This window comes from Balaenoptera physalus (genome assembly GCF_965194825.1).
Source record: "Balaenoptera physalus genome assembly, chromosome: 15".
NCBI classification, from domain to species: Eukaryota; Metazoa; Chordata; class Mammalia; order Artiodactyla; family Balaenopteridae; genus Balaenoptera; species Balaenoptera physalus.
This window is the reverse complement of record NC_138894.1, coordinates 39,998,460-40,026,411: the sequence shown is the minus strand read 5'-3', so window position 1 is coordinate 40,026,411 and position 27,952 is coordinate 39,998,460. Positions and strand designations below refer to the sequence as shown.

Below are 27,952 nucleotides of genomic sequence, written 5' to 3'. Positions count from 1 at the left end.
CTTAGCTACCAACATGGTGGGCACTGGAGAAACAAATTGACTTAAGAGGTACCTATTAAGCATTTATAAAGCAAAAGAAGGGATTGTGTTGGCTTTATTACTCCTGTTAAAAGAATCAAAACTTCTAGGGCTTCCCTGCTGGTGCAGTGGTTAAGAATCCACCTGCCAATGCAGGGGACACGGGTTCGATCCCTGGTCCAGGAAGATCCCACATGCCACGGAGCAACTAAGCCCATGAGCCACAACTACTGAGCCTGCGCTCTAGAGCCCGTGCTCCGCAACAAGAGAAGACACGGCAATGAGAAGCCTGCGCACTGCAACAGAGTGTAGCCCCAGCTCTCCGCAACTAGAGAAAGCCCACGCGCAGCAACGAAAACCCAACGCAGCCAAAAATAAAATAAATAAATAAATTTATAAAAAAAAAAAAGAATCAAAACTTCTACAGATTTCAAAAACAAAATTTATTCACAAAATATATTAAACAGTTTGACAAAAAACAAGGCTACAAAAGCCCCACAATCTTATACATCTCAAACAACATAACCACAGTCAACAACCAGAAAGTCTCAGGAATTCAACTCCTGTTCTTTAAGTTAAAAAAGAGGTCTTTGTCAATCATAGTATTTCATTTTATGAGTTAAACGGTCGAAAACAACGGCCTAAATCTCGGCTGACCATGCCATTTTGGTATTTTATAAAGTAATGTTCTTTACAGAGATTTACTGACACTGAAATGTCTCCAAGTGTATTTATTTATGAAGGTTAATTCACAATAGTCTTACCAAGGCAAACTATTTTAAACCAAATTAAGTCACTGCTACAAAATTGTAAACTCTAAAATGCAACACAAGTATTATTATAGAATATGGAACTTTGGGGATGCAAAAAGAATTTAAAATAATTAAATATAGAAAACTTTCAACTTTTTACTAGAAATGGAGGGGAGAGGAACAGAGTTGGCGCTGGAGACTGTGGTGCCCCCATGTGCAACAGCAAACCACCATCCAGTCAGGTCACTGGACACACGTGTGCCCTTTCACCCGGAGGGATGCTGGCCAGAGGTTTGCATCTGGGGCCTTTTTTCCTCAGTCAAATCCCACTTTGTTCAATGAGAATCAGAGGATCCCAGAACGTAGTCTAAATTCTCTGAGTGTTGCTTTGGAAGGTTTCAAGTCCAAAGTCTTCAGATCAAATTTTGTTGAGTTTTGTAACAATCAGTACTCTTACCATTTGATCAAATGAACTACAGATGCACAGACCCCTCTTATCTGGACTCCAGTCCAAACTTGAAATGGGCTGGGTAGACAATGTAACATTCTGCAGAAGGCTGACCGAACCCGCAACTCCCATCTCTACACCCTCGGAATCTTTCTTTGACCGCTGAATTGGGTATTCGCTGAAAACAAGATCAAAGTGGTAAGAAGAGATAAATCTTAGCATTCGTCATTTTATTCTTATACATATACTCCAATAACTATTTTTATTTCTCACTTGACTACTGGAACTGATAAATACTTAAGGCATCTTTCTAATATTGAGTTGTATGGAAATAAGGAGACAATGTTTCAACCTCAATCCCAACCCCCCAAAGTCTCATAAAGAAGCATTCGATCTACTAAAAACGTTTAAACATCATTTCTGTTCAGCATGAGTAGGTATCTTTTCTTTTACTATGAAAGTTCTAGGTTGATCTAGCATTCTTTAATAAATTGACTTGGTGCTCTAGACGTCACTGCCTCAAAAAAGAAAACAGTGATTCCTAGAACATTTGATTTTCTATCAGCTGAAAATATAAACTTATAAAATAAGAAGGGCTGAAGGTTAACAGCTCATAACTATGACGTGGTCTAGATTTGAGAGAGGGAAAAATGAAACACCCCTCCCCCATGCAGGGATACAGGGGTATTCCTCCTCAGAAGGTCTTTTAAAGCCTGTTAGGTATCAACTATGATACTACCTTTATTTCAAAAGTGCTAATAAAGACCAAGACTTTAAAAGGCATGAAGCAACTCAGAAGGAGAACAGAAACAGAAGTTGTGATAAGCAGATAACATTCTATTCTTTCTTCCTCACAGACCCTACACTTTCTTTTGATTTTTTAAAAGGAATAAAACATTCAGATGGATACAGGTTACAGAACATTTTTCATGTCTCTTGGCAAAGGCTGCACTTATTTAGTATTTATAAGATAACATAAAGATTTTTTTTCTAATCCTCCGTATCATCTATTAAAGTTTTAAGAGCTCACTGAAAACTAACTGGAAACCGGCAGAAGGGCTCCTGTACAACCAGGGCTGCAAGAGAGATACACAGGTAAGTGGGAAGGGAAGAAAAGCAATCAGGTCAGGACCTGTGCCCCTGGGAGGGGACTCAGGAAAAGGGAGAATACACAGGCGGACGCCTGCTCTGGGGAGTGACTGATGAGAGCTACAGATTGGGCGCCCTCAGTCCCCAGATCCTACGCTGGGGAGACCAGCCCCCTTGGCCGGTTGGAGGGCCGCCGGGACCAACAGGAAGGCTGTCAGAAGCCTAGGCTCTGTTCGTGAGGAGTGTCCACACGCTGGCTTGCCCCCAAGGCAGGGCGGAAAGGTCTGCCCTAGCAGCTGCTGGATTTCCCACAACTGCCTTGGCGTGCGCCCCAGCCCAAGACAAGCGAACACGCCAGCCCCACTGACTCCACAGCACAGCACGGCACAGGATCTGGGGCAGCTGTGATCAGGGAAAAGACTGGCTCTTGGAACTCAGAGGCGAGCAGCCCCAGGGCGGAGGCCGGTGAGGCAGCAGTGCCCCTGGCTGGCTCTTCACTCAAGCAGCACACCAGCAGCGGCCTGTACCTCTGACGGCGGCCGCTGCCCCACACAGCTCACCCCTCTCGACACAGGCCAAGAGTCTACGCAGGCCCCTCCTGCCCTGCAGTGCGGCCCCACAACAGCGCGGGGCAGAGGGGGCTGGGGACAGTGCTCAGCTGCGAGGGACAAAGGGGACTTGCACCCGTGGATACATCTGAACAGAGCACGGGAAAACAACTGTGGGCGCCCACACAGGCAGCGCATGAGAGACAGCTTGGACCTTGGTCCAGGGCCAACACAAGCCGAGAGCCCGCACGGGCCGCACTTGCTTCAGCACCTTCCCGCTCCAGGGCAAGGGTGCCGGTGGAGGAAAAAACACACTTAAAGAGAATAAAGCTAGCTCGGGCCGACCCTCCTGGCTTCTGTTCCAGCAACTTGGGATCAGACCCCTACCCTGATAGGGCAATAATGGCCACTGGACAGAGGGGACATCCGACCTCATACCTGGCTCCAGCTCTAGCCCCTCCATCTCCAGCTACATCTCCGATCAGGGTGACAGCTGCCAGCACACCCCAAAGATGTAACTTGTGTCCAGGTCAAATCCAGCTCTCTCACCAAAGAGTCTCCCATATAAGAACACCCCTTTAAGACTTAAATAAGTAACTATTTCAACTAAATTCATAGAGGCAGAGAAAGTTAAGCAAAATGAAAAGGCGGAGGAACTGCACTCAACTGAAAAGGCAAGAGAAAACCCCTGAAAAAATAAATAATGAAACAAATAATTTATCAGATAAAGAATTCAAAGCACTAGTAATAAAAATGTTAACTGAATTAGGGAAAAGAATAGATGTACACATGAAAATTTTAACAAAGAACTAGAAGATATAAAAAGACCCAATCAGGGACTTCCCTGGTGGCGCAGTGGTTAAGAATCCCCCTGCCAAGGCAGGGGACACGGGTTTGATCCCTGGTCCAGGAAGATCCCACATGCTGCGCAGCAACTAAGCCCGTGAGCCACAACTACTGAGCCCACGCACCTAGAGCCCGTGCTCCACAAGAGAAGCCACCGCAATGAGAAGCCCGTGCACCGCAATGAAGAGTAGCCCCACTCACAACTAGAGAAAGCCCATGCACAGCAACGAAGACCCAATGCAGCCAAAAATAAATAAATAAAATAAATAAATTTATTTAAAAAAATGAAAACAGTTTAAGAGATCTCTGGGATAACATTAAGTGTACAAACATTCTAAAGGCAGCAAGAGAAAAACAAAAAGTCATATACAAGGGAATCCCCATAAGGCTATCAGCTAATTTTTCTGCAGAAACCTTGCAGGTCAGAAGGGAGTGGCATGATATATTCAAAGTTCTGCAAGGGAAGAATCTGTAACCTAGGATACTCTTCCCAGCAAGATTATCATTTAGAATAGAAGGAGAAATAAAAAACTTCTCAGACAAGCAAAAACTAAAAGAGTTCATCAATACTAAATCTACCTTAAAAGAAATGTTAAAGGGTCTTTTGTAAGTGGAAAAGAAGAAAGAATCTATAGGAAAGAGAAAATCCCACTGGAAAAGGCAAATATATAGTAAGGGCTGACGCTCAAACGCAATGACAAGGCTTTTCCTGGAGACCAATCAGGGCCCTCATGCTCTGTGTCCATTCTATCATAGTGATGTTACCTGAACTTGGGCAAGTCAATTACCAGGAACCAAAACTAAGAATTTCAACCCTTCTCCTTTCTTCTAGAGGTACTGTTCTAATGGCTGAATATTTCACAAAAGCCTTTGGTCAAAGTTTTCCTATTTTTTAAAAAAACTAGCAAAAACCATGATTTCAAATCTATGAAAAGAATTGTTCATGAGCTACTCTAATATATGGAAGATGTCATTAAAAAACATATTTGGTGTGTCAAAAGAAGGTTAATATTTACAAAGTATAAAATAAGTATATTAGTAAAAAAAAAAAAAGCCTTCGAGAATAATGCTTACGTAATACCATGAAATTTAAAATCATATCAAAATGAACCAAGTCAAAGGAGGAAACACAGACAAAAAGTTCAGTCGAATCCTACTTTACGCCCACAAGTAACTTAAAAAGGAGTGCTGTGCACTGGTAGGGACTTACTACTTCCAGAGGTGCAGGCTGCCGGCGCCTCCCGCTGTCAGGAAGAGCTCTCTGCTCTGTGGCAGGTGTCGGACCTGCCACACGGTAGATTTATGAGCCTGAACAGAATGAGAGGCACACAAGTGGTTTATAAGTTTATATGATAAAGAAAGACTATCCTACACAGAGAACAGATTTGTGGTTGCCAAGGGAGAAGAGGGGTGAGGGAGGGAAGGATTGGGAGCTTGGGATTAGCAGATGCAAACTATTATATATAGTATGGTAAACAATAAGGTCCTACTGTATAGCGCAGGGAACTACATTCAATATCCTGTGATAAACCATAACGGAAAAAAATGTGAAAAAGAATGTATATATATGTTAACTGAATCACCTTGCTGTACAGCAGAAATTAACACAACATTGTAAATCAACTACACTTTAATAAAATAGAGTAAAAAAAAAAAGACTGTCCTAGAAGAGAAACCTGTAAAAAAAAAAAGATTTTTACCTCTATCACTTCAACAATTTCAACAGCTTCTATCACTTCAATTATAGTTACTATTATAAAAGTAACTATTTTCTGGCACTTCTCTTTATAATGGCTACAGAGAGTTACAGGGGCCCATCAGGAATTAGGAAAAGAACAATTCCTCTTTACTGTTTTACAAAACAAAGTTCTGCTGGATTAAAAAAAAAAGATTATCAGATGAAAAGTCTTAACATTTAACCTTATAGTATCATACAAATTACACAAATAGATTTTATACATTTAAATATCTCTAGCTCACTCTAAGGAGGAAAAAAGCCTCAAAATATAAAGAAATACTTCTTCCTAAAGGGAAAAAAAGGATAGATTGAACTTCTTTTTAATAGACTTTATTTTTTTAGAGCAGTTTTATGTTCACAGCAAAACTGAGTGGAAAGTACTGAGAGTTCCCATAAACAGAATGAATTTTATTGTAAAGCTCTCAGAGTCTTCTCTTTAATTTACACTATTTGACTTGTCTAGTCTTCAAAATAAGTACCAGGAGGACTTATAGACGGTGTTTACAGTTATAATAAGCCCAGGCCTTTATCAGTCATATTAAACAAAAAGACAGAAATGGCAACTGGATGAAGGTTAACAGCTTGTAAATCAATCCTAATAATGCTACATTCACTGTGGGGAATTTAACAAGACAGGGAGAGGGAGAGGGAGAGAGAGAGGGAGGGAGGGAGGGAGGGAGGGAGGAAAGAATTTTGCTTTATAGAAGCAATGAGACCAGCAATGAGACCAACTTGAGCTAAGCCACACATAAGACACTTTGCAATTTAGTTGATTATCAGTCTTGACATTTGATTTTAATAGTCTTTTAAGAGAATTACCATTAGCAGAGAAAAACACATATCTCAAAATGCACACTTTAAGTGTGCGACAGTCCTCAAGCGATTAGGTTCAAGCTGTTAAACCTTAATTTGTTTTGTAACTTAAACTTCTCTTTTTCTCCTGGAAGTTGATAAAAAGCAAAGAGGGGAAATGACTTGTTAAAATACATCAGTCATTTATTTGACAGATTTAGCAATTACTGGATTAACTAAACGTAACAAAAAAATTTTGGAGACACACTGTAATTTCCAGTTAATGAGAAATGTGTTGCACTTGTATTTGGAACAATTTAGTAAGTGCTTTATGTTGTGGATAGATACTTCTGAAATGACAAAGGCAAAACAATATTATAGTGTATAGTTAGTTACCTTAAGAATACAGTTCATCAGGCAGTAACAGTAATTTACATGCAATAATAATTATTTTAATAATGAAATAAGACAAAATAGGAAGGTTTGGGAAGTACTACTGACTCCATGACATAGGGAAAGGGAGCAAGGGAGTGAATTTTTATTTCCTAAGCAACTTACATATTTTAATCTTATGGAAACTACAAATCTATAACTGATTTTTCTTTATTTTTATATTCAAGAAAGCTCAGAGTGACTCCAACCCATCTCTTGCAAATGACAGGATGTTTCAGCATGAATTTTATGCAATCCCCTTACTCCAGACATCAACTTCAGTTTTTTAAACCAGTGTTTTCCATTTGTGCGGCTTTCTTCATCAATTTTTCTAATGTTGTAATACCAAATGTTTCCCTCTAAGCTACCTAAAATACTATTTGGAACAAGGCAAAGTATGCATATATGTATGTATGAATAAATAAATTTATATTTACATTGCTACTATGTATCAATCACAGTGATTAGCACTTTAAATAATCTCATTTAATATATCAAACTGGAATATAAAATAAAATGTGATGAAATGACATAATGTATATATGTTGATATACTTTGCAAAGTATATAATTAGTGTTCAATATATATTGGCATATACCTAAATGTATATAATTAGGTATTAATACAAATATATATTTATTAGGAAACACCAGGCTAGGTTTTGTTGACCAAATTCCTAAACCAGCTAGTTTTCTTGTGATTGCTCCTAAACTACAAAATAAGAGTCATTACCAACTGAGGCCTTTATTATAATCAAGAAGTCTAGCAGAGAGTGGCACAACACTGTAAATCAACTACACTTCAATTAAAAAAAAAAAGTCTAAATTGACAAACTTTAGAAAAGTACTCTTTGCACAGAAAAACTTGTCAAGATCCTACAAGAATATATTAAAAATAGCTCCCTTCATGTAAAAACCTGGAAGGAACTTGGTGACTCATTCTATTTATCAGTCTAAAACAAGCTATAGCGAATATTCCTCTTCATAGAAAGACATTTCCCTCATATTTACCTTTTCTGAAACAGAAGCAAAACCTTTGGTTGGATGCTGTGTTCTCATGTCAAAAACATGAAACTTTCCTTCCAGAGACGTAGCTACTAACTTATTCATACTTATGTCTTTTCTGTCAAACTCCAAGCTACATACCTGAAAATAGAGAATATTTATTAGTGATCATTCATTTAATAATGATTATTATTCAAGAGGTTCTTTGAAACTAAGTAAAACAACTTTAACATTATCAGCTCATGTGAAAGTATTTTAAATAATCACTTTATCTTTGAATCCATATATCAAATACTTGTAACTATAAAAATTTCTTCTTGGTTAATAAGATCCACAAAATCATCTAGGATACCCTGATCTCGTGGGTACATTTGGAAAGCCATAATTTAACTTTTTACTGTTATTATGTAATTATTTTATAAAGTTAAGTCAAGGCTGACTAGAGAAAACAGGAGGGAACCACATTCTTCACTAAAGATGTACAACCTGGGAACCAAAAACCTGAAAGTACTTGGGAGGCTATTACAAGTTCAAGCTTCCTGATATTAGCAGAAGAAGGCCTCTTACTAGGTCATTTTAATACCACACTGCATGGCCCACAGGAGTCCACAGATGGGCCACAGGCGTAATGACTCACCTGGTACATCACACCACACCTGGGTGTGTGTTCACTTTCTGAAGAGAGCATCCCTGATTTTTGTCAGACCCTCCAAGGTTAAGCCCCAAAAGGTTAAAACCATGCACAGAGGGGTTTCACTGAAATGAGTTATTAGAGGCGCTTTCCTTCTGTAGTAGTTCAGGGTGGGTGAAAACACAGTCAGAGAATCTGGAAAGAATCCAAATGTACGTTACCCCATTTTTTATATTTGCCTCCCACCGTAAAGACATATTTCTGAGATCAAACAGCTTGATATCTCCGTTGTCATAGCCAGCACACACTACACGTTCCTCTTGATTGTAAGCACTGCCTGGAAATCAAAACACGACATTTCAGACCTTCATAAATGCTCACATGGAGACTGCTAAAAAAAAAAACTTACGAAACTACACAGTAACTTGTACCAAATCAGGTGAAGAAATCACATTAGGTAGAATCTCAGCTCATTTTATTAACCCTGACAGGACATCAAGATTATTAATTTGGTATCTAATATTGTTTACAAGAAAAAGCTCATTCACTGAGATTCTATACTCAAGGGATATATGAAAGTGTTTATTGGATTTCAAATTCTCTCTACTCTCTATTCGCAAAGACTAGCAGTTCAAATGGTAGTAGGATTTGGTAGAATAAATACAGCTAGGCTTCCATTGCTTTCTTTGGCAGTAACTATATTTGAATGCCAATAGAAACTACTTTAAACTCATTTATATTTTGCAAAATGTTGCTCTGGTGTTATCTCGTCTTTACAAGGAAACCTCAGATAAGCTGTGGTGCACTGCGATGTATTTTTAGTTGTATGGATGATCGCACCCAAAGTAAATCTATAATGTGCAGTGAAACACATCCTGCTCGGACCCAGGGATTTTTCTTTCCAGAGTACCTCTTGCTGAGGAAAATGTGTTAGGTGAGAGGGAAGCCCCTGTTAACTGTGCCAGGCTCTGTGGGCATCTTAACCCAATGCCTTTGTTCTCTGCTGCCTGCAACTCCGTTTTTCTTATAAACTCCAGCCCTGCATTTCCACTGTAGGCTCCACCGAGATGACACGACAGCGTCTGAAACTCATGATGTCTAAAACTGACCTCACCATCTTCCTTTACAAACCATCATATCCTCTGTGGCACTTCTTCAATTAATAACATCATTCACCCTACATTCAGCCTCAAAATTCAGTCACCTTGGACATAATCCTTTCCCTTGTTCCTCATCTCAAAAAACCTGCCAAATTTTATTTCTTTTGCCACAATATTATCTTCTGAATCGACCCGCTTTGCTCCCTTCTTATTGCATCTAACCTACGTGTTTCCTGGAATATTGCAAAGAGCTTCGGAACTCATATTCCCACTGCCACTCACCTCTCTCCCCTACATGACACCAGTTCAGTTTTCCTAAAGCTCTGATCATATCTCATCCTTGCAAAAGCCTCCAAAGGTTTACCACTACCTCCAGACCATCGAAACACCTCTGGCCATGGCCCTGTGCCATGTTTAAGGCTATTCCTACCACCATTCCTTCTATGTACTTTCCTCCCAATGCTTGCAATCCCCTCCCAATTTCAGTGGTTCAAATGCTATGCATATCCTTGGTCTGAGGTTAGTATGTTCTTCCTCTCCAGTTATCACTCGCTTGGGATTCTTTCTGCATTTATCCATGCTTCCGTGACCTTTTATCACTCCTACCTCGTACTATAATTAACGTAGATAGCATGCCCTCTTTATTAAAATTACAAGCTTCTTGAGGCAAGAATATGAGTCTGTTTCACCTTTGTATGACCATAGCTATGCACATACTTGGCATTTACAAAAACAAACAAACAAACAAAAAATGGTCAGATCAATGGATAAATGTTTTCTTTAAATTTAATGTCCTATATTTAAAATGGCACTTATGTCCCTTAGATCAATGATAAAAAGGCTTTAATGGACCCAAAGTTAATTACTTTTTAATTATTACATAAATTTTTATATGATGATTCTAAACACTAACTCTGAAATTTCTACACAAGTGTGCATATCTTCAGTTTATATTATTGCTTATAACATATATATACACATAGTAATTATAATATACACACACAATGAAATCTCCTCTCAATTTCAGTGGTAATTTATTTTTAAAATCGGAAACCTAAAACTTTCCTCTGATTAAATAATAATTCAATTTAAAAATAACATAAAAAGCTAAACAGTTCACATATATCATTTAATCTCACTTTTATGTCTGTTATCTACACTGGATTATATAAGAAAAAGGGGAAAGAAAATAAAGGTTTAAAATGAAATATGGCCCATATCCTTTTTTTTTTTTTTTAATCTTTGCTGCACTGCATGGCATGTGGGATCGTAGTTCCTGGACCAGGGGATCAAACCTGTGCCCCCTGCACTGGGAGGGCAGAGTCTTAACCACGGGACCACCAGGGAAGTCCCAGCCCATATCCTTTATTAGCAAAAATGATTGTAATTTTGGTGCTCAGTAAGAGACACAAGGGCAAACATCAATTAGTCCTACAAGATCAATATTCATTTTAAGTATATTACTAGAGGAACATGGTTAACAACTTCATAAGAAATAATTCTGTAATGGCATTACTATTTTCTAGAAAATAAACATACTCTGTATATAGTAAAATGTAGGATTTGTTAGGTTACCATTCGCATCTGAGGCTCTACTTAGTTTCACTAATGGCATTTGGTTCTAAACTAGGTCAATATTATCAAGTTAAACAGAAGTACACAATAATAGCAAATATTTTTGAGCACTTAATATCTAAGCACAATTCTAAGCACTTTACATGTATTAACTGAATCCTCATACATAACAACACTATTAAGTAAATTCTATTATTACTTCCATTTTATAAATGAAGCAAGCAAAAAACAGAGAAGCTTGATAACTTGCCCCAGGTCACACAACCAAGAAATAGCACAGTGAGGATTCAAACCTAGGCCCCAGGGGCTGCCATTAAACACCACGTCTATTTGCCTCAATAAACTGTCAGATAATCCACAAAGCAGACTATAAAGAGACTATTAGGACTTTCTTGAAGCACTGTCCTTTTTACAATCTGAAACTTCAAATGCAAGGGTACTTCAGTAATTTACCAAATGCCACCGTCCAACAGTCTCTCTTGTTTTCTCCTTGTACAGGTTCCATATTAGCAACAGGATCGTCTTTTTGCCTTGGGTCCCACACCTTCACGGTTCCTGACATTCAAAAAAGTGAGTTGGCAAAATTCAATAGTGAATGATGACATTTCTTTCTGCATTCTCTTCATATGGCTTCCTATGTACATGGACATATTATAGATGCTATAATACCTGAAAAATATTCACCTTTTTCTGACTTCCAATTGGGCAAGTTGCACTTAATATCAGAGATATAACTCACATGTTACTGCCTGATTTGATTTACAATTAAGAGATACACACAAAAGCCAACAACTGTTCCTAAGTCATCATCAACAAGATATGATTGACAAGGCAAACGCAAATGTTATGTAATTCAAATCATGCCTTACTTTCTTGAAGACTAGAACAAATGTAGTATTTATTTAGAATAAAGCCAGTGTCATTTTAATGTTTTTCCCTTACTACTCATATAATCATTGCCATTTTTCTTATGCAGATGAATAAAGTAATTTTTACATCTACGATTTCTTATATGGAGTTTTAGAATACCATTTCATATACAATTAAGTTTAATTTCCCCGTGGCAATAAAGAAGAGAGAAGGAGTTAATAAAAGTAACAAATAATTCTTCTCAATTTAATTTCAACTCCCTCATTTTAATGCAAATTACAGGATAACTAACTAACTAGCGTCACTAACTTTGAGAAACACAAAGATGTAATAAAATGGCTAAAAGGCCTAAGTGAGAACAGGAAAAGGGTAAAAAAAATTATTAAAAAGGATAATAAATCCAGGAAAAGGGAAGATATTCCACTAGACTTATCATCAGGGATAAAATAAAGTTGATCATTAAAAAGGCTGCTTCAAGGAGAAATAAATTTCCTACAAATGCGACAAGAGTTGCATCATTCTACAGGGTTCATACAAATTGATAACATTTATATTAAGTCTGTAACAGTTAAATGAGAAAAGAACACAAACAGACAATTCACAAAGCAAAATTAACTAATAAACAAATTTAGAAAGAAGTTAACACAAGTCGGAATGGAATACCATTTTATCTCTAAAATTGGGGGGAAAAAAGGAAATCAATGCAGGTAGGGTAGACTGGAAACCTACCTCATTTACTGTAGCTGATAAGGTAAACAGGTACTTTGGAAAGTTTGACAATTTTTTTAAATCATAAAGTATGATTATTCCAAAAGAGCTATATACATGATACTCATTTCTTCATTATTTGAAAGTCGCTCTCCCAAAACAATAAACAAAAACTTAAAGCAAACTGAATGCTCATTAACAGGGGCATGGCTAAGGACGCTGTGACACGTCCATAGCATGGAATATTATGAAGTCATTAGAACGATAATTATGAAAACCACATGGAAACAGCAATATTTACATACGGACAAAACATTAAATACATAAAAAGGTTAAGATACAAAATCGTATTAACACTGATAATACATGTAAAATTGTATCTATGACTGGAAAGGAAAACAAATCTAATAGTTACGCTGGTGTAGCAGACTGTTATTTTTCCTTCTATATTCCACACTGTTTCTATGATTGGAAAAAAAATACCTGATTTCTAAAACACAGCTGCTCTTGAGAAACTATTAGAAAATTAAATTCCACTTTTCTTTGAAAACAATTTCCTCATGGTCTTGAGCAGCCACTAAAAAACTAGCTGAACCAACTAAGGTACCAAATCACTTACATACCCCTTGTGAAGCAACAAAAATTCTGACTCTGTTACATTCAGAACAGCTCAGGACACCGAAAGACCTGTCCCTTGTTCGTCACTGCAGGGGGGAAAAGCAGTTGGCGCTCTTGGAGCTTTCTACAATGCTCAGCGGAAAGACCACAGAACTGCAGTGTTCAACCAGCTGTCAATATGACCATTTTCACAAGTACTAATTCTGCTTTTCAAAAAAAGAAAAAAGCTGCCACCCACAGTATATCATCAGCTGCCTCAAAAACCTGTAGAGACATTTTAAATCCTCAAGGTTCAGAGGAAACTATGGTTATTAATAGTTGAACTAGCTCAAAACTAAAATAGTAAGTGCTATGCCTCTAACTTGACATACCCCCAAAGTCTGAAACAATTGAGGGATATGCAATCAAACCTGCCTATCAAAAAAGTAGAATATTAGATTTAGGGGATCAAGGATTGAGGAAGATTTCCACATAGAATATACTGTGGCACAGAGACTTACGTAAAAATAAAAAAATGAAAATACACAGAATATTCTGACTTACCGTCTCGGCTGCCAGTCACAATTTCAGGTGCCCCTTCCCCGATTCCGAGTCCACCTACACCATCTATAGTATTTATAATTTCTTTATGGCCCTGTACAGAATATACTGGGATCTCTGGAGCTTCCAAATTCCTAAACAACAGAACACAGCTTCTTACTTACACATACCCCAAATGTTTAGTACACTACTCAAATTTAAGAATGCATGCCATATTGGGATTTTTGTTTAAAAATAAGGGTTTTGCAGTTAAGGTAATTTACACACTTACTTCCAAATTTTCCTCTCCACTTTAGCTTCTTTCAAGGCCTCAATGAGAGTTGTCATCATTCAACTTGGAATTCTAAATCCTGAGCCCACTTTACTCAGTGGTCCTCAAAGATGATCGATCTAGGACCTCTGCACATGAACTACCACGTATGCTTGTTAATAAATGCAGATTCACGGGCTCCTCCCCAGACATAATGAATAAGTATCTCTGGGATGGGGACCCAAATCTGCTGACTTTCTGGTACACTGAGGTCTGATAATCACTGCTTTAAATACAGAGTAAATGCAAAGTGATTCAGAATATTTCCAAAGTAGTCTCAGTAGTTTGATTTTGGGATCTTTTGAGAGATTAAAATATGAGCAGTGTTTACTTTGTATACCTTTCTTCCTTAATAATATATTATTTTCTCACTGAGTTCCACACTGATTTTCAACTAGTTACGTTTTTCAGTTTATCATCATGCTGGTCACAATAAATATTATAGTCAAACTGGATGAAGTTTGTCTAATTCTAGGTTAGTTAAGTGAAGGGAATGCAGGAAAGTACCCACTCCTATGTGTGTCTGAAGACTACACTACAGGGCTGGGTGAGTGGCTGAAGTAGGTTATGCTAATACACCCTTCTCTTGCCTCCCAGCCCTTCCCCCCCTCTTCTGGTTTTCTACTGGAGCCTCCTTCCACATTTCTTTTTAACAAGTCAGTTTTTAACAACTTATATTTCTTCTTTTTTAATGAATGTAGCTCTTCATGACACGTAATCCCAATTTATTACTGAGCCCAGATTTATCAGTAAAATCTTGCAAATCAAAATTTGAGAAGTTCAACCTAGTTTAGAGATGATGTTTATCTTTGTGGCGTAATTGTGAAAGCATCAAGAGACTAAACAGGACTGAGGTTCTATTTAAAAGAACTGTTTTACTGTTTCCACAGACTCTGAAACATCACTTCTTTTAACATGAAATTATGACTTACCAATGAAAATAAAGCAGTAATACGTGCACTATACTAGGAAGCTCTATTAGGGAGATAGTCAACCGTTATATTTGTTGCATATTCTTGTGTTGAAATATATTTATTTTAAAAAATAACACTCAGACTGGTCTCTCTCCCAAGTTCTTTGAAAGTTTATGACACAGCAGGTAAAAACTAATGCATTCTAATAAACGCTAACTTAATTATTAAGTAGTTAAAACAAGGGGAATTAAAATAGTTTCATTCTATGTTATATTATGACTCTAAGACAGATAAATATGTCAATGTAATTTAATTACAAATAGCAAATTCTAAGTTAGAATCGAGAAAGGTCACAATAGAAAACATAATATAGGGAAGACAGTTCCCCTAGAACATTATTGTATACTTTACATGATTAAGAGATATTGTTGGAAAGTAATTACAGAGGAATTTCAATTCATTCAACTCTAATTTAAATATCAGGAAATAACTCTAGGTAAAACACGAAAATTAAAAGCATTTGGGGGATTTCCCTGGTGGTGCAGTGGTTGAGAATCCACCTGCCAATGCAGGGGACACAGGTTCAAGCCCTGGTCCGGGAAGATCCCACATGCCGCAGAGCAACTAAGCCCGAGTGCTGCAACTACTGGGCCTGCGCACCTAGAGCCAGTGCTCCGCAAAGAGAAGCCACCGCAAAGAGAAGCCAATTTAATGAGAAGCCCGTGCACCGCAACGAAGAGTAGCCCCCGCCTGCCACAACTAGAGAAAGCCTGCGTGCAGCAACAAAGACCCAATGCAGCCAAAAATAAATAAATTTATTTAAAAAAAAATTATAAAAGCATTTGGCACAATTGTGATTTTGCTCATTCGAAACAGGTTTATCTTGATTTACTCAACAGATGTGTTCCTAAAAACATGTGCTCAGCTAAAGCATTAAAAGAAAAAGAAAAACATTTAATGAATTGAGAGTTCTATGTTAAAAAATTAAAACATACAAAAATACAGTGTTTCATTCTGTAATGCCAAGTATCTTTTCAAAATGTAAATGATATCTAATTTTTTAGTGTTATACACGAGCATTTTTATATATTGTATCCTTCATGGTGGAGGGAAAGAGCCCTTTATTTACAAATATGGATATTAAATGCTAGCACCAAACAGCAGGTGTGGAAATAAATGTTAAAAACATTATCTGAAATAGCTAAAGAAAAATATGTTAGTATTTTAAAATGGATACTGAACATGAAATCTAAAAATATATATGAGGTAACTGTCATATTCTTATAAATAGTTAAAATTTAACAAAAAACATTTCAAAGTTAGAATTCTTTCAGAGGAAGAGTAACACGACTATCAAAAAAATTGCTTATCTCATGTCTTAACACTGATGCAATAATCTTACCATATATGAAGGTTCCCAGCAAAATCCCCAGTAGCTAAGTATCTCTGCTGTAAAGATGTGGCGCCAAATGTTCCACATTTAATGGGTTTGGCCTTTTCAATCTTGATAGAAGGGAAAGAGAGAGGATACATTATTTATGTAAGCAGCTATTCATAATCCATGATATTTATGGCTCTATTATGGGAATTAAATAAGGCACACAACAAAAAAGGCAATTAAAACGTTTTCTGATTAAAAAAAAATAATCATGATTTTCCTTTAGTCATTTTTGTATAGTTTAGAAGTACAGGCAGACCTCAGAAGTATTGCAAGTTCAGTTCCAGAACACCACAATGAAGCAAATGTTGCAATAAAGCAAGTCACGTGACTTTTTAAGTTTCTCAGTGCATGTAAAAGTTATGTTTATACTATACTGTAGCCGAGTAAGCGTGCAACAGCATTATGTCTAAAAAGACAATGTGGGGCTTCCCTGGTGGCACGGTGGTTAAGAATCCACCTGCCAATGCAGGGGACACGGGTTCGATCCCTGGTCCGGGAAGATCCCACATGCCGCGGAGCAACTAAGCCCGTGCGCCACAACTACTGAGCCTGCGCTCTAGAGCCTGCGAGCCACAACTACTGAAGCCCACGTGCCACAACTACTGAAGCCCCTGAGCCTAGAGCCCGTGCTCCACAACAAGAGAAGCCACCGCAATGAGAAGCCTGCGCACGGCAACGAAGAGTAGCCCCCGGTCCCCGCAACTAGAGAAAGCCCGCGCGCAGCAATGAAGACCCAACGCAGCCAAAAATAAACAAATAAATAAATTAAGAAAAAAAAAGACAATGTACATACCTTAATTAAAAAACACTTTATTGCTAAAAAATGCTAACCACTTTCTTTGCTCATCCATAAGAAGCAACTCCTTATCCATTAATGTTCTCTCATAAGATTGCAGCAATTCAGTCACATCTTCAGGCTCCATTTCTAATTCTAGCTCTCTTGCTACTTCCACCACAACTGCAATTACTTCCTCCACTGAAGTCCTGAACCCCTCAAGGTCATCCATGAGGGTTGGAATCAACTTCTTCCAAACTCCTGTTCATGTTGATATTTTGACCTCCTTCCATGAATCACTAATGTTTTTAATGGCATTTAGAATGGTGAATCCTTTCCAGAAGGTTTTCAGTTTACTTTGTCCAGATCCATCAGAGGAATCATTAGCTATGGCAGCTATAGCCTTACGAAATGTATTTCTTAAATAATAAGACTTGAAAGTTGGAATTACTCCTTAATCCATGGGCTGCAAAATGGATGTTGTGCTAGCAGGCATGAAAATAATGTTAACCTCATCGGTACATCTCTATCAGAGCTCTTGGGTGACCAGGTGAATTGTCAATGAGCAGTAATATTTTGAAAGGCATTTTTTTCCTGAGCAGTAGGTCTCAACAGGGGGCTTAAAATACTCAGTAAAATATGTTGTAAGCAGATGTGCTGTTATCCAGGCTTTATTGTCCCATTTATAGAGCACAGCCAGAATAGATTTAGCATAATTCTTAAAGGCACTAGGATTTTCAGAATGATCAATGAGCACTGGCTTAAAATTAGAGTCACCAGCTGTATTAGCCCCTAACAAGAAAGTCAGCTTGTCCTCTGAAGCCAGGCATTGACTTCTCCTTTCTAGCTATGAAAGTCCTACACGGCATCTTCTTCCAATAGAATGCTGTTTCATCTACACTGAAAATCTGTTGTTTAGTGTACCCTCCTTCATGAATTATCTCAGCTAGATCTTCTGGATAACTTGCTGTAGCTTCTACATCAGCACTAGCTGCTTCATCTTGTACTTTTATGTTATGGAGACATTCGTGTGTTCACTGGAGAACTTTTAATTTCCTTCGAGGACTTTTCATTTGTGTTCACAACTTGGCTAACTGTTTGGTGCAAGAAGCCCAGCTTTTCGGCTATTTCGGCTTTCAACATGCCTTCCTCCCTGAGCTTAAACATTCTTAGTTTTTGATTTAAAGTGAGAGACCTATGACTCTTCCTTTCACCTAAACACTTAGAGGCCATTGAGGGGCTAATTTCAATATTGTTGTGTCTCAGGGAATAAGGAGCCCAAGGAGAGGGAGAGGGACGGGGAAAGGCCGGTCAGTGGAGCAGTCAGAACACATACAACGTTTACCAATTAAGTTTGCAGTCTTGTCGGGGTCTGATTCGTGGCGCCCCAAAACAATTACACCAGTAACATCAAAGATCACTGATCACAGATCACCATAACAAATATATTGTGAGAATTACCAAAATGTGACACAGAGACACAAAGTGAGCAAGTGCTATTGGAAAAATGGCGTCGACAGACTGGTCAACACAGGGTTACCAAAAACCCTCAATCTGTAAAAAATGCAGTATCTGCGAATGCAATAAAGAGAAGTGCAATAAAAGGAGGTATGCCTGTATGTCCAAAGAATGAGTTTTGCCTTTCCTCTCATCTCGCTAATGAGACATTCAAATGCTGGCACCTCTAACATCTTCACTGGTTTGCAAATATGCAGATTTCAGCATTTAATGTGGTATTCTTCTTTAAGATCCTCAAAGAATAAGGACAAAATGAAGGTATTATTCTAAGTGACTAAAGAAACAAAAATGCTTGTGTGTCTCCTATAGTTTTCCCTGCAGAACCCTATAAACTGAGAATGGTTATGTCCTCTGAGACCCCTTCAGTACACAGAGACTTGTATACCTGTGTGCACCAAAGGCACTGCTATCAGCATGGATTAGCCAACCTTTTGAGGTTTCTTTAATTTGAAAGACTATTGGGAATTCCCTGGCAGTCCAAGGGTTAGGACTCTGCGCTTTCACTGCCGAGGGCCCGGGTCCAAACCCTGGTGGAGGAAGTAAGATTCCACAAGCCACACAGTGCGGCCAAAAAACAAAAACAAAAACAAAAACAAAACTATTGCTCCAAGTATTATATATAACTGTTGACCCTTGAACAGCACAGGAGTTAATACGCATATAACTTATAGCCAGCCCTCTGTATCCGAGGTTCCTCTGCAACCGTGGATTCAACCAACCTTGAACTGTGTAGTACTGTAGTATTTACTCTTAAAAAATACCTGAGTATAAGTGACCCGTGCAGTTCAAACCCATGCTGCACAAGGATCAACTGTAATCACATCAGTAAAACAACCACATGCAAACTCCACCTGCCCAAGTCACTGAAGTCTCTCTTGGAGTCTACCTGTCCGGCTGCCTTGGCCCCCGGAAACTCTAGGCAATATGGAGTTGAGGCCTGCCCCACACTGCACTCTAGATGTATAACAGCACCTTCCACTTACTGTCAGCCTCAAGAGGGCAAAACGATTTCTCTTATTTAGTCTCTTACAATCTTTTTTTTTTTTTTTAATTTTTAATTAATTTATTTTATTTTTTTTTATTCCTAACGTTTACAAAAGTAACACGTGTTCCCTATAAAAATTCAAACAAAACTGTGGAATCTAGAAAAACGGTACAGATGAACCGGTTTGCAAGGCAGAAATAGAGACACAGATGTAGAGAACAAACATATGGACACCAAGGGGGGAAAGCGGGTGGGGGGGAATGGGAGACTGGGATTGACATATATACACTAATGTGTATAAAATAGATAACTGATAAGAACCTGATGTATAAAATAAATAAATAAAATAAAATAAAAAATTCAAACAAAACCAAAGACTGAAGGATGAAAAGTAAGTTTCCCTTCGACAGGCCTCATAAGTAATCCCCATTCTTCTAGACCCTTTTCTACACATTGACAACCACATATAGATTTGTTTTAATATACAGAGGGTCATAATATATTGTTCGTTGACTTGATTTTTTTTCAATTAGCGGTATATCCGGATGAACTTTTTTCCCCTCCACAGAGTTCCCCAGTTTCTAAGGCACCTCCTCTTGTAACCCTTCCATTGCTGAGCCAATCTTCAACCTCCCCCACCCCGCCCCACTAGGGTCCGCCCGATTCACATACTTTGTGAAAATAATTTCCCCGCCACTTTCAATGTTTGGTTGGGCATTTCCACATAGGATATACATAGCAATTTTCAAGGAAGAAAATAAAATTCACTTAACACAAACTATAACTGAACTTCTCTTTCATGATTCAAAAGACATCAACATATGCTCCAGGGCTTTGGAAACTCCCAGCTTGCTGAGCTTTCTCACTGTTTGGGATCTGGATAAATTAGCAGTTACTATGTAGCCTGGTCTAAAATAAAGCATTCACAGCCTCCTTGGAATTGTCCGGTAAACTTTAATTAAATTGTGTTTAATCAGTCGCCTATAATAACACGGTTGTAAAAGACCGTATTGATGAGAAGCCCAGAACCACAGAATGTTATTTTTCTCCTTTTTAATACTGGTGGTCCAAGAGAGCATCAGTTATTCACTACACCAGAAAACTGATATTCATTTATTTCGCTATTTTTCCAATTTTATGAAAAACGTATCTCACAATGGGGCAGCATGGAGGATCAAAATTTTGTCAATTTAATAAAGCAGACAGTTTCCAACTCCAAATCACTTATGTTCTCCTCACCATCCCCTCCCCCCAAATAAAAGAACCTGAAATAACATATTAATAGTGATATAGCAGACTTCCCCAGTGGCGCAGTGGTTAAGAATCCGCCTGCCAATGCAGGGGACACGGGTTTGATCCCTGGTCTGGGAAGATCCCACATGCCGCGGAGCAACTAAGCCCAAGCACCACAACTACTGAGCCTGCGCTCTAGAGCCCATGAACCACAACTACTGAAGCCCGTGTGCCTAGAGCCCGTGCTCCGCCACAAGAGAAACCACCGCAATGAAAAGCCCACGCACCCCAACAAAGAGTAGCCCCCGCTCGCCGCAACTAGAGAAAGCCAGCACGTAGCAACGGAGACCCAACACAGCCAAAAATAAATTAATTTTTTTTAAAAAAGGAAAGCTTTGCTTAAAAAAAAAAATAGTGATACAGCTAATCATTCTTAATTATCTAATTAATCACTGTAGCTAATCACCTAATCACACTATTAGAACACACTTTTTTTGGCTAAACTAATTCAGACTTCCAACTGAGGCCAACTGATAAAATAGCTACCCACCCCTTCCTCCCATTTGTCTCCCCCAGCTCCAAGTCACTGATAATGGCTCCCATGGTCTAAGGCAGAGGGTGAAGACAGGCCTCTCAGGCAAGAAACAGGTGGGTCCTGATGGACAGGAATATGCTTCCAGGGATTCGGGTATTAAGAGCTGCAGGGGGGCTTGCACCATACACTGATATAACTCTCTGGGAAAATCCTTCCCCAAGTAGCCCTGGGAAGACTGGTCACCCATTTTCTTCTCTTCCACCAGCTAGAGCATTCTGTTTCCTGTAATTCCACTGCTATCCCCAGGAGCCTCTGATGGGATCTCTATTCTTCCTAGGCCATGGAAGAGATAAAAGCTGACCCCTACTTTTCAGTCCCTACAGTAAGCACACAGTTCCAAGAGTTTACTGCTGCTAATAAAAAATTGGGAAGCAAAAGCTCTCCTCTCTGTTATGGCTTTACCTAACTTTTGCCTTTAGGGCCTTTGGAATAGAGAAACCATGCAACTGGAACCACTGATCTTCCAGCACCAACATAAATTCTCTTCCTCTCTCTCTCTCTCTCACACACATACACACAGCTAATGGATATGTTTTACTCAAATTTAAGTTTTCTTCAGTAATTTTTTTACCTTGTCTATTAGGAAATACTAGCTAATAAACACCAATAAGAAAACCTGGAAATGAGGATTAAAAATTTTATGTATGGTTACTTCTTGTGATCTAAAGATCAGAGTATGTATAATATAGTCAGATTTTTCTACTGGGAAAACCCTTCCTTGTGCAGAGGTGGAACTGATTATTGCAATATTTCATGGTGTTCCAAAAACAGCACCACAATGTCCAGATGTTCTGACACCTGAACACATCTGAGAATTCCTACCTTAGGAGAAACCGAACTGGGAACCACTCCATTACATGATGGGCCCTATACTAGTTTCACATTTGTCATCACAGATTCTAAAAGTGGGTTTTGTTGCAAATACAATGAATGAAATGAAACAACATGCATCTACATTTAGAGGCACAGACTCACAAGAGGAGCATCAAGGCCTGTGGTATATAAAATGTACAAAGCCCTTTGAGGTCTGGCCTTGCCTCTCTCTTTGACCTCATTTCCTGCTTCTCCCCTTCCACATTCCAGCCACACCTGCGGCTTTTTGTTCTTCAGATTCACTGACGTCGTTCCTACCTCAGGGAATTTGCATTTACTGTTCCCACGGCCCGGACTGCTCTTCCCTCAGGTCATCATGTCTTCTCCCAACTCAGATTTCAGTTTAAATGTCACCACCTCTAACAGGCCTTCCCTACCCTTCCAATCTGAAGTGAAACCCCCAAATCACTATCACTTGCCCTCTTTAATCTTCTTTATTTCACTTATCAACAAAATTCTTTTATTCATTCAATTATCTATCTCCTCCCTTTCTAGAATAAGTACCAGGGGAACGGGCCCGTGTCCAACTTGTTCAACACGTAGATGGCGTTCAACATTTGTTAAATGAAAGTATAAATGAACATGGATTAATCCCTCAGTCCTAGTGCTGGGGAGAGAGAAACCACTGCCAGAGGTCATGTTCCTATTTCTCCCACCATGTTTTCACCTGACAGACTGTACAGTTTCCGATGTCGTTTATATGCAATAATGAAAATGGCATCCATACATGGAACACTAATGTATCAGACACTATTCTGGATGCTCTTCTGTACTAGACCATCCCTTCTCTTTCTAACACATGCAACTGCAAACTAAGTGTTTGGGACACCCCTTTTCCCGATGAGGAACAGGTCCGGAGGACTAAGTGACTTGCCCAAGGTCCCCAGAGCCAAAGTAGATTCCAAGCTCTTTCTACTAAACTAGGCTGTCTCCAGGCCTGTATGTAAATCAATTAAATAAACATTTTCTTATGTAGCCCCCATTCTGTCAACCTGAGTCATTAGAAATACCAAAGAAATGTTCCAATCCTGAACTAGACTGGTGAAGTAAATGAGGCCTGAATTAAACCTACTTTCAGATTTGTGCCCTTTGGTTTTACCTTCATTCATGTCTTTATAAAATACAAATATATGGTATTCATGCTTCCCTGATGTTCTCCTTCATCCTTAAATCAAATCTCTTTTATCCTTGTATACTTATATCAAAGATTTATAGGTACTAGTGGTCTGTTCTGCAAGAATCAAATTAAACTCAAAATATAGAAACCTACTGAAAAATAAACTCAAATGTATAAGCATCTTGTCATCTGCACTGCAGCGAGGGCTGCACTTTGCTCAGAAAGGCTGAGCTACGCTGGCAAGTGGACTTAAAAAAGCAGAGGTGTTTACTCTTTCCTTAGACATTCATGGAAATCATAATAGCAGCTAAATTAAGAGGACATTGGAATGAAACTAATTTGTTTTATAGATCATAAAAGGGCCCCCTCCCTGTCCCTGTTAAATGTTTTACCTTTGGAAAAGGAAAGATGCAAAGAATTCAGCACTTAAAATTTTTCTTGCTGGAAAACTGGTTAAAAGAAATAAAGATCTATTTTGCGAAATTTGTCCCACAAAGAAATTTAGCGTATGTTAACTTTTGCCATATGATACTGAAAATGACCATCAGTGATGAGCATATTTGACCTAGCTGTTGGTTCTCTTTGCTCTAACAAGTTAACCTGATTAAGGAAGCCCAGGATCCATAATTCCCAGCAGAGCTATTTTTGTTCTGTCTGTGGGTGGGTCTAGTACAGCTTGTCAGTGTCTCCTCCTCCACATCCTGGCACTACTTAATTAACGTTAAAAGGTTTAGTCACCCAAATGTTAACAAGCAGTGAACTCTGCGGCACAGGGGCTAAAAAAGCAGAACTTTATTAGCCTATCTCTAATTTTTAAAGTGTAAACATCCCCAACTGTGATTCCACTTTGCAGGGCCACCCCTAGTCCTTTGGGACAATTAGAAAAAAAGGTGCCCGCTATGGGCTGAGGGAAGTCTCACACACGCAAGGCTTGATGAGAGGCAGAGATGGATTTCAGCTCTCTCTTGAACCCTTGGCCAGATACCTGTGTGCACTTCAACAACTGCTTAACTATATATGAAGGCCCTGCCTTCACTCCCTATCTATCTGCTTACTAACAAGATAAGGAGGCACCAACAAATACCCATTTGCTTCCTTCATTTTATCTTGGACAAGGCTTGAGTTCTACAAGGATATAATCAAGTATGTTTCCTAATACTTTAACAAATAATTCATCTAGCCCAATGATAGTCAACCCTAGTACTTATTAGAATCACCTGGTGGAAGTTTAAAAAATACCGATGTCCAAGACTCACTCTAGTCTAGAGGCAAGAGTCCCAGTGCATCAGAATTTCTAGGGGTGGGACCAAGGCACGAATATTTTAAAACACACACACACACACACACACACACACACACACACACACACACACACACACACACACACACACACCCCACAACAGCAGCAATACACATTCGGGTGATCCTGATGCACAGTAAGAGTTGAGAATCACTGAGATTGTATTTAACCTGTATTCTTTCCACTGCATCATCGCTGCTAAATACAATGTAAGCTCTCAAATTTGTTTGTGCACTTGTTTTATGCTCTCTTTAGACAGTAGGTTCTTTAGGAGGAAGGACTCACCTTTCAAATATCTTTGGTCCTTCTTTAGCATAGTACCTTGAAATGATAGGTTCTCAATGGACAGTTTATGGCAGAAAAAGAGAAGAGCCAAAGGATACAGGCAAAAATATAAAAAGTGGTTACTCCTAGTGTTGAGATGGGTGACATTACTTTTCTTCTTTTTCTTTTTTTAAAAAATTATTTATTTATTTATTTATTTATGGCTGTGTTGGGTCTTCGTTTCTGTGCGAGGGCTTTCTCTAGTTGCGGCGAGCGGGGGCCACTCTTCATCGCGGTGCGCGGGCCTCTCACCATCGTGGCCTCTCTTGTTGCGGAGCACAGGCTCCAGACGCACAGGCTCAGCAATTGTGGCTCACGGGCCTAGTCGCTCCGTGGCATGTGGGATCTTCCCAGACCAGGGCTCGAACCCGTGTCGCCTGCATTGGCAGGCAGATTTTCAACCACTGCGCCACCAGGGAAGCCCCCTCTCCTTTTTCCTATGTATATTTTTGGTATATTCTATCATGAACACACATTACTTTCATTAAAAAGCAAAGTTATTTAAAAAAAAAAAAAAAACCTGCTAAAATCTTCCAGAATCTCTAGAACAGACAAAGAGCACTGTTTCTCTTTACAGAACAAGTGTATTCCTGAAATGTACCCAAGTCATACAGCCTTTAAAAAAAAAAGTCAGGAGTCTATAGATAATCTCTGGTTAAGCTTTGACTAGTATTTGTTCCTAATAATTCACTTCTAAGTTTCTTTCTGCAATTCCAATGTTTCCTATTTGTTCCGACTCCTGACCCCAAGTGATTAATGATCAATAAACCAATGTTTAAATGTCCCAAGTTATATCTTTTTACGGACATAAATTTACTCATTCTTTTAACAAGTAATTTATTGAGCGGCTGCTCCTTACATAACACATTAAAGAAAGAACTACTGTCCTTACTCTCCGGGAGCTTACAATCTAATTAGAGATACATGGGACAGAATGATATATTTCTGGCACAGATAATAAGTACCATAGGAATGCAATGTAAAGAAAAGTTACTTTGTGTTGACTGGAGACTAAGTGATGAACAACATAAGGAAAGGTAGAAAAGAACAAGCCATGTTTAGGAGTAGAGTGCCTGGCTAGAGAAGACAAACTGAACAAGAAAAGCGGCATTCATAGAAATTTAAAGTGGGATGAGGCCTTATGTACCTTCTAATCTAATCCTTCCTATTGCAAGTGTATGCATCCTTTACCTACCAGTTTAAGCCCTAAAAGCCCTAACTCCTCCAAGCAGATTCTCTCCATAGCTTTGGGTCCCTGGAGTTACAGACTTCCCTGCAGTCTATTAGGACTCTAAACATCTGAGTATGACTGATCTTTTTGTTTTTCAGGCAACCCAAATAAAGGCATTTTAAAAACTGTAAACAGGTATAAAAGTGTTATTTAATATCGTTATTCTCCAACTCTTTCCAGTAATCTTTTACAAAACTTGTAAATCTGATCGTGCCACACCCCGCTTAAAGCCCTTCAGTGATGTCCCATTTTTCTTACAAAAAAAGGTATAAATCTTTTAAATGACCTACAGCTCTTGCAATGTCTGGTCCCTGCTTACTACTCTTTTTGTTTCTGAAGGAGATAAATGCGTCTCCCATCGCTGAGCTGCTTCCTCTGGAACTCCCTCTACTCCTAATTTGGCCTAGTTAGCTTCTACTCAACCCAAATCTGGTTTTTTGTTTTTGTTTTTGCTTACTCTCAAAGAACCGTGTTCCTTTAGGTTAGAGAATTCATCTCGGTTTGTGTTTTATGTATCGTTGGTTTGATTCTTTAACTGATTCTCTCTCCCACTAGAAAATAAAGTCCATGATATCGGGGACATTGTCATTTACATGCCTGGGAATACCAGGCAATCAGCTGATAACTTGTTGAATGAATAATTGTTGTTAGGTTGTCTCCTCCAATTACATAGCAGGCATTCCAGTGCCTACTTTGGCTCTGCTTGTCTGAAAAAACATTTTACTAACTTGTGCCTATTAAGAGACTCTCCACAAACAACTGCGCACTGCCCAGAAGGGCCTCGAATTTAAACAGGAAGTCGTTACGTCACTTCCAGGGGCCTCGCGCTAGACTGGAAGAGTGGCTCGGGGGTGACTGGAAAAAGGGATCCGCAGCGCGCGGATGAACTAACCCGACGAGAATTCAAGTGTCCAACCAAAGCGTTTTACCTCCGAAGTATTCCTCAATCTCGGTCAGCTTAGCTACTCCCGCGCAGCTCGAGCGGAGCTTTGGGGGGCTGAGCAAACGCTTTGGCCAAAAGGAATGCAGACCCCCCGACCCCCGAGATCCGCACTCTCCCCACAACGGCAGTCCCAGTTCTTGGAACTGGGCAGTCTCGAGCCGGCACCTACCTCCCGAAGCAGCTTTAGGTCCCCCTGCTGGATCTCGTACAGCTGAATGACGCCGGTGCCGCGTGCGAAGTTGCCCATGGTTACAAATTTGGCGCTGCAGGGCACCCACTTACAGTCAAACACCGTGTAATTGAGGCCCTTCTGGATATGGGTGATGATCTGAGGCTTCTCGAAGGCCGACATGGTCCAGACGATTGATTTCGCCTCCGCCAACGGGCACACTGCCGACAAACCCTGACAAAACACGAACCCGGAAACCAGACTCCAAACGTCAAGGGTAGTTTGTCCCTCCCGCTTGCCGTACGCGCCCCCAGACGCCCTAGCAAGTTGGTTTTAGGTGTCTCAGATAATGCCGGATGCTCTACTGAAGGCACAGAAGATTTTTCTTCACCAACAACAGACTTGTTTATGCCTTTACCTTTTACCTTTCGTACATATACAGGTTAGAGATTACAAAACGTTTTGGCTACGAGCGGCGGGGCAGAGGGTGACCATAAGAATCAGTCATAGTTTAG

The 27,952-nt window shown here is 39.2% G+C and overlaps 1 protein-coding gene across 2 annotated transcripts; it reads right to left on the bottom strand.

The window, feature by feature from the left end:
* Positions 1 to 437: 437 nt before the first annotated feature.
* DNAAF10 (dynein axonemal assembly factor 10) lies at positions 438 to 27,743 on the bottom strand. Of its 2 annotated transcripts, XM_082426080.1 has the most exons (8): positions 27,438 to 27,726; positions 16,336 to 16,436; positions 13,713 to 13,843; positions 11,427 to 11,528; positions 8,520 to 8,635; positions 7,674 to 7,808; positions 4,912 to 5,009; positions 438 to 1,396 (listed from the first exon to the last, which is right to left on the bottom strand). In XM_082426080.1, the coding sequence occupies exons 1-8, from the start codon at positions 27,618 to 27,620 to the stop codon at positions 1,189 to 1,191; spliced, it is 1,074 nt and encodes a 357-aa protein (XP_082282206.1). In that variant the 5' UTR covers positions 27,621 to 27,726; the 3' UTR covers positions 438 to 1,188. The 2 variants fall into 2 exon arrangements, with proteins under 2 accessions (XP_082282206.1, XP_082282205.1); XM_082426079.1 differs by lacking the exon at positions 11,427 to 11,528 and having other exon boundaries at positions 27,438 to 27,743.
* Positions 27,744 to 27,952: the final 209 nt, after the last annotated feature.

Excerpts from the sequence above, each read along its gene's own strand:
- DNAAF10 (XM_082426080.1), bottom strand. The coding sequence starts at position 27,620 with ATGTCGGCCTTCGAGAAGCCTCAGATCATCACCCATATCCAGAAGGGC. Across the intron at positions 13,844-16,335 it reads GCTGGGAACCTTCATATATG|GAATTTGGAAGCTCCAGAGA; the intron begins GTAAGATTATTG and ends TCTGTTGTTTAG. Across the intron at positions 8,636-11,426 it reads CTGTTGGACGGTGGCATTTG|GCAGTGCTTACAATCAAGAG; the intron begins GTAAATTACTGA and ends TTTGATTTCCAG.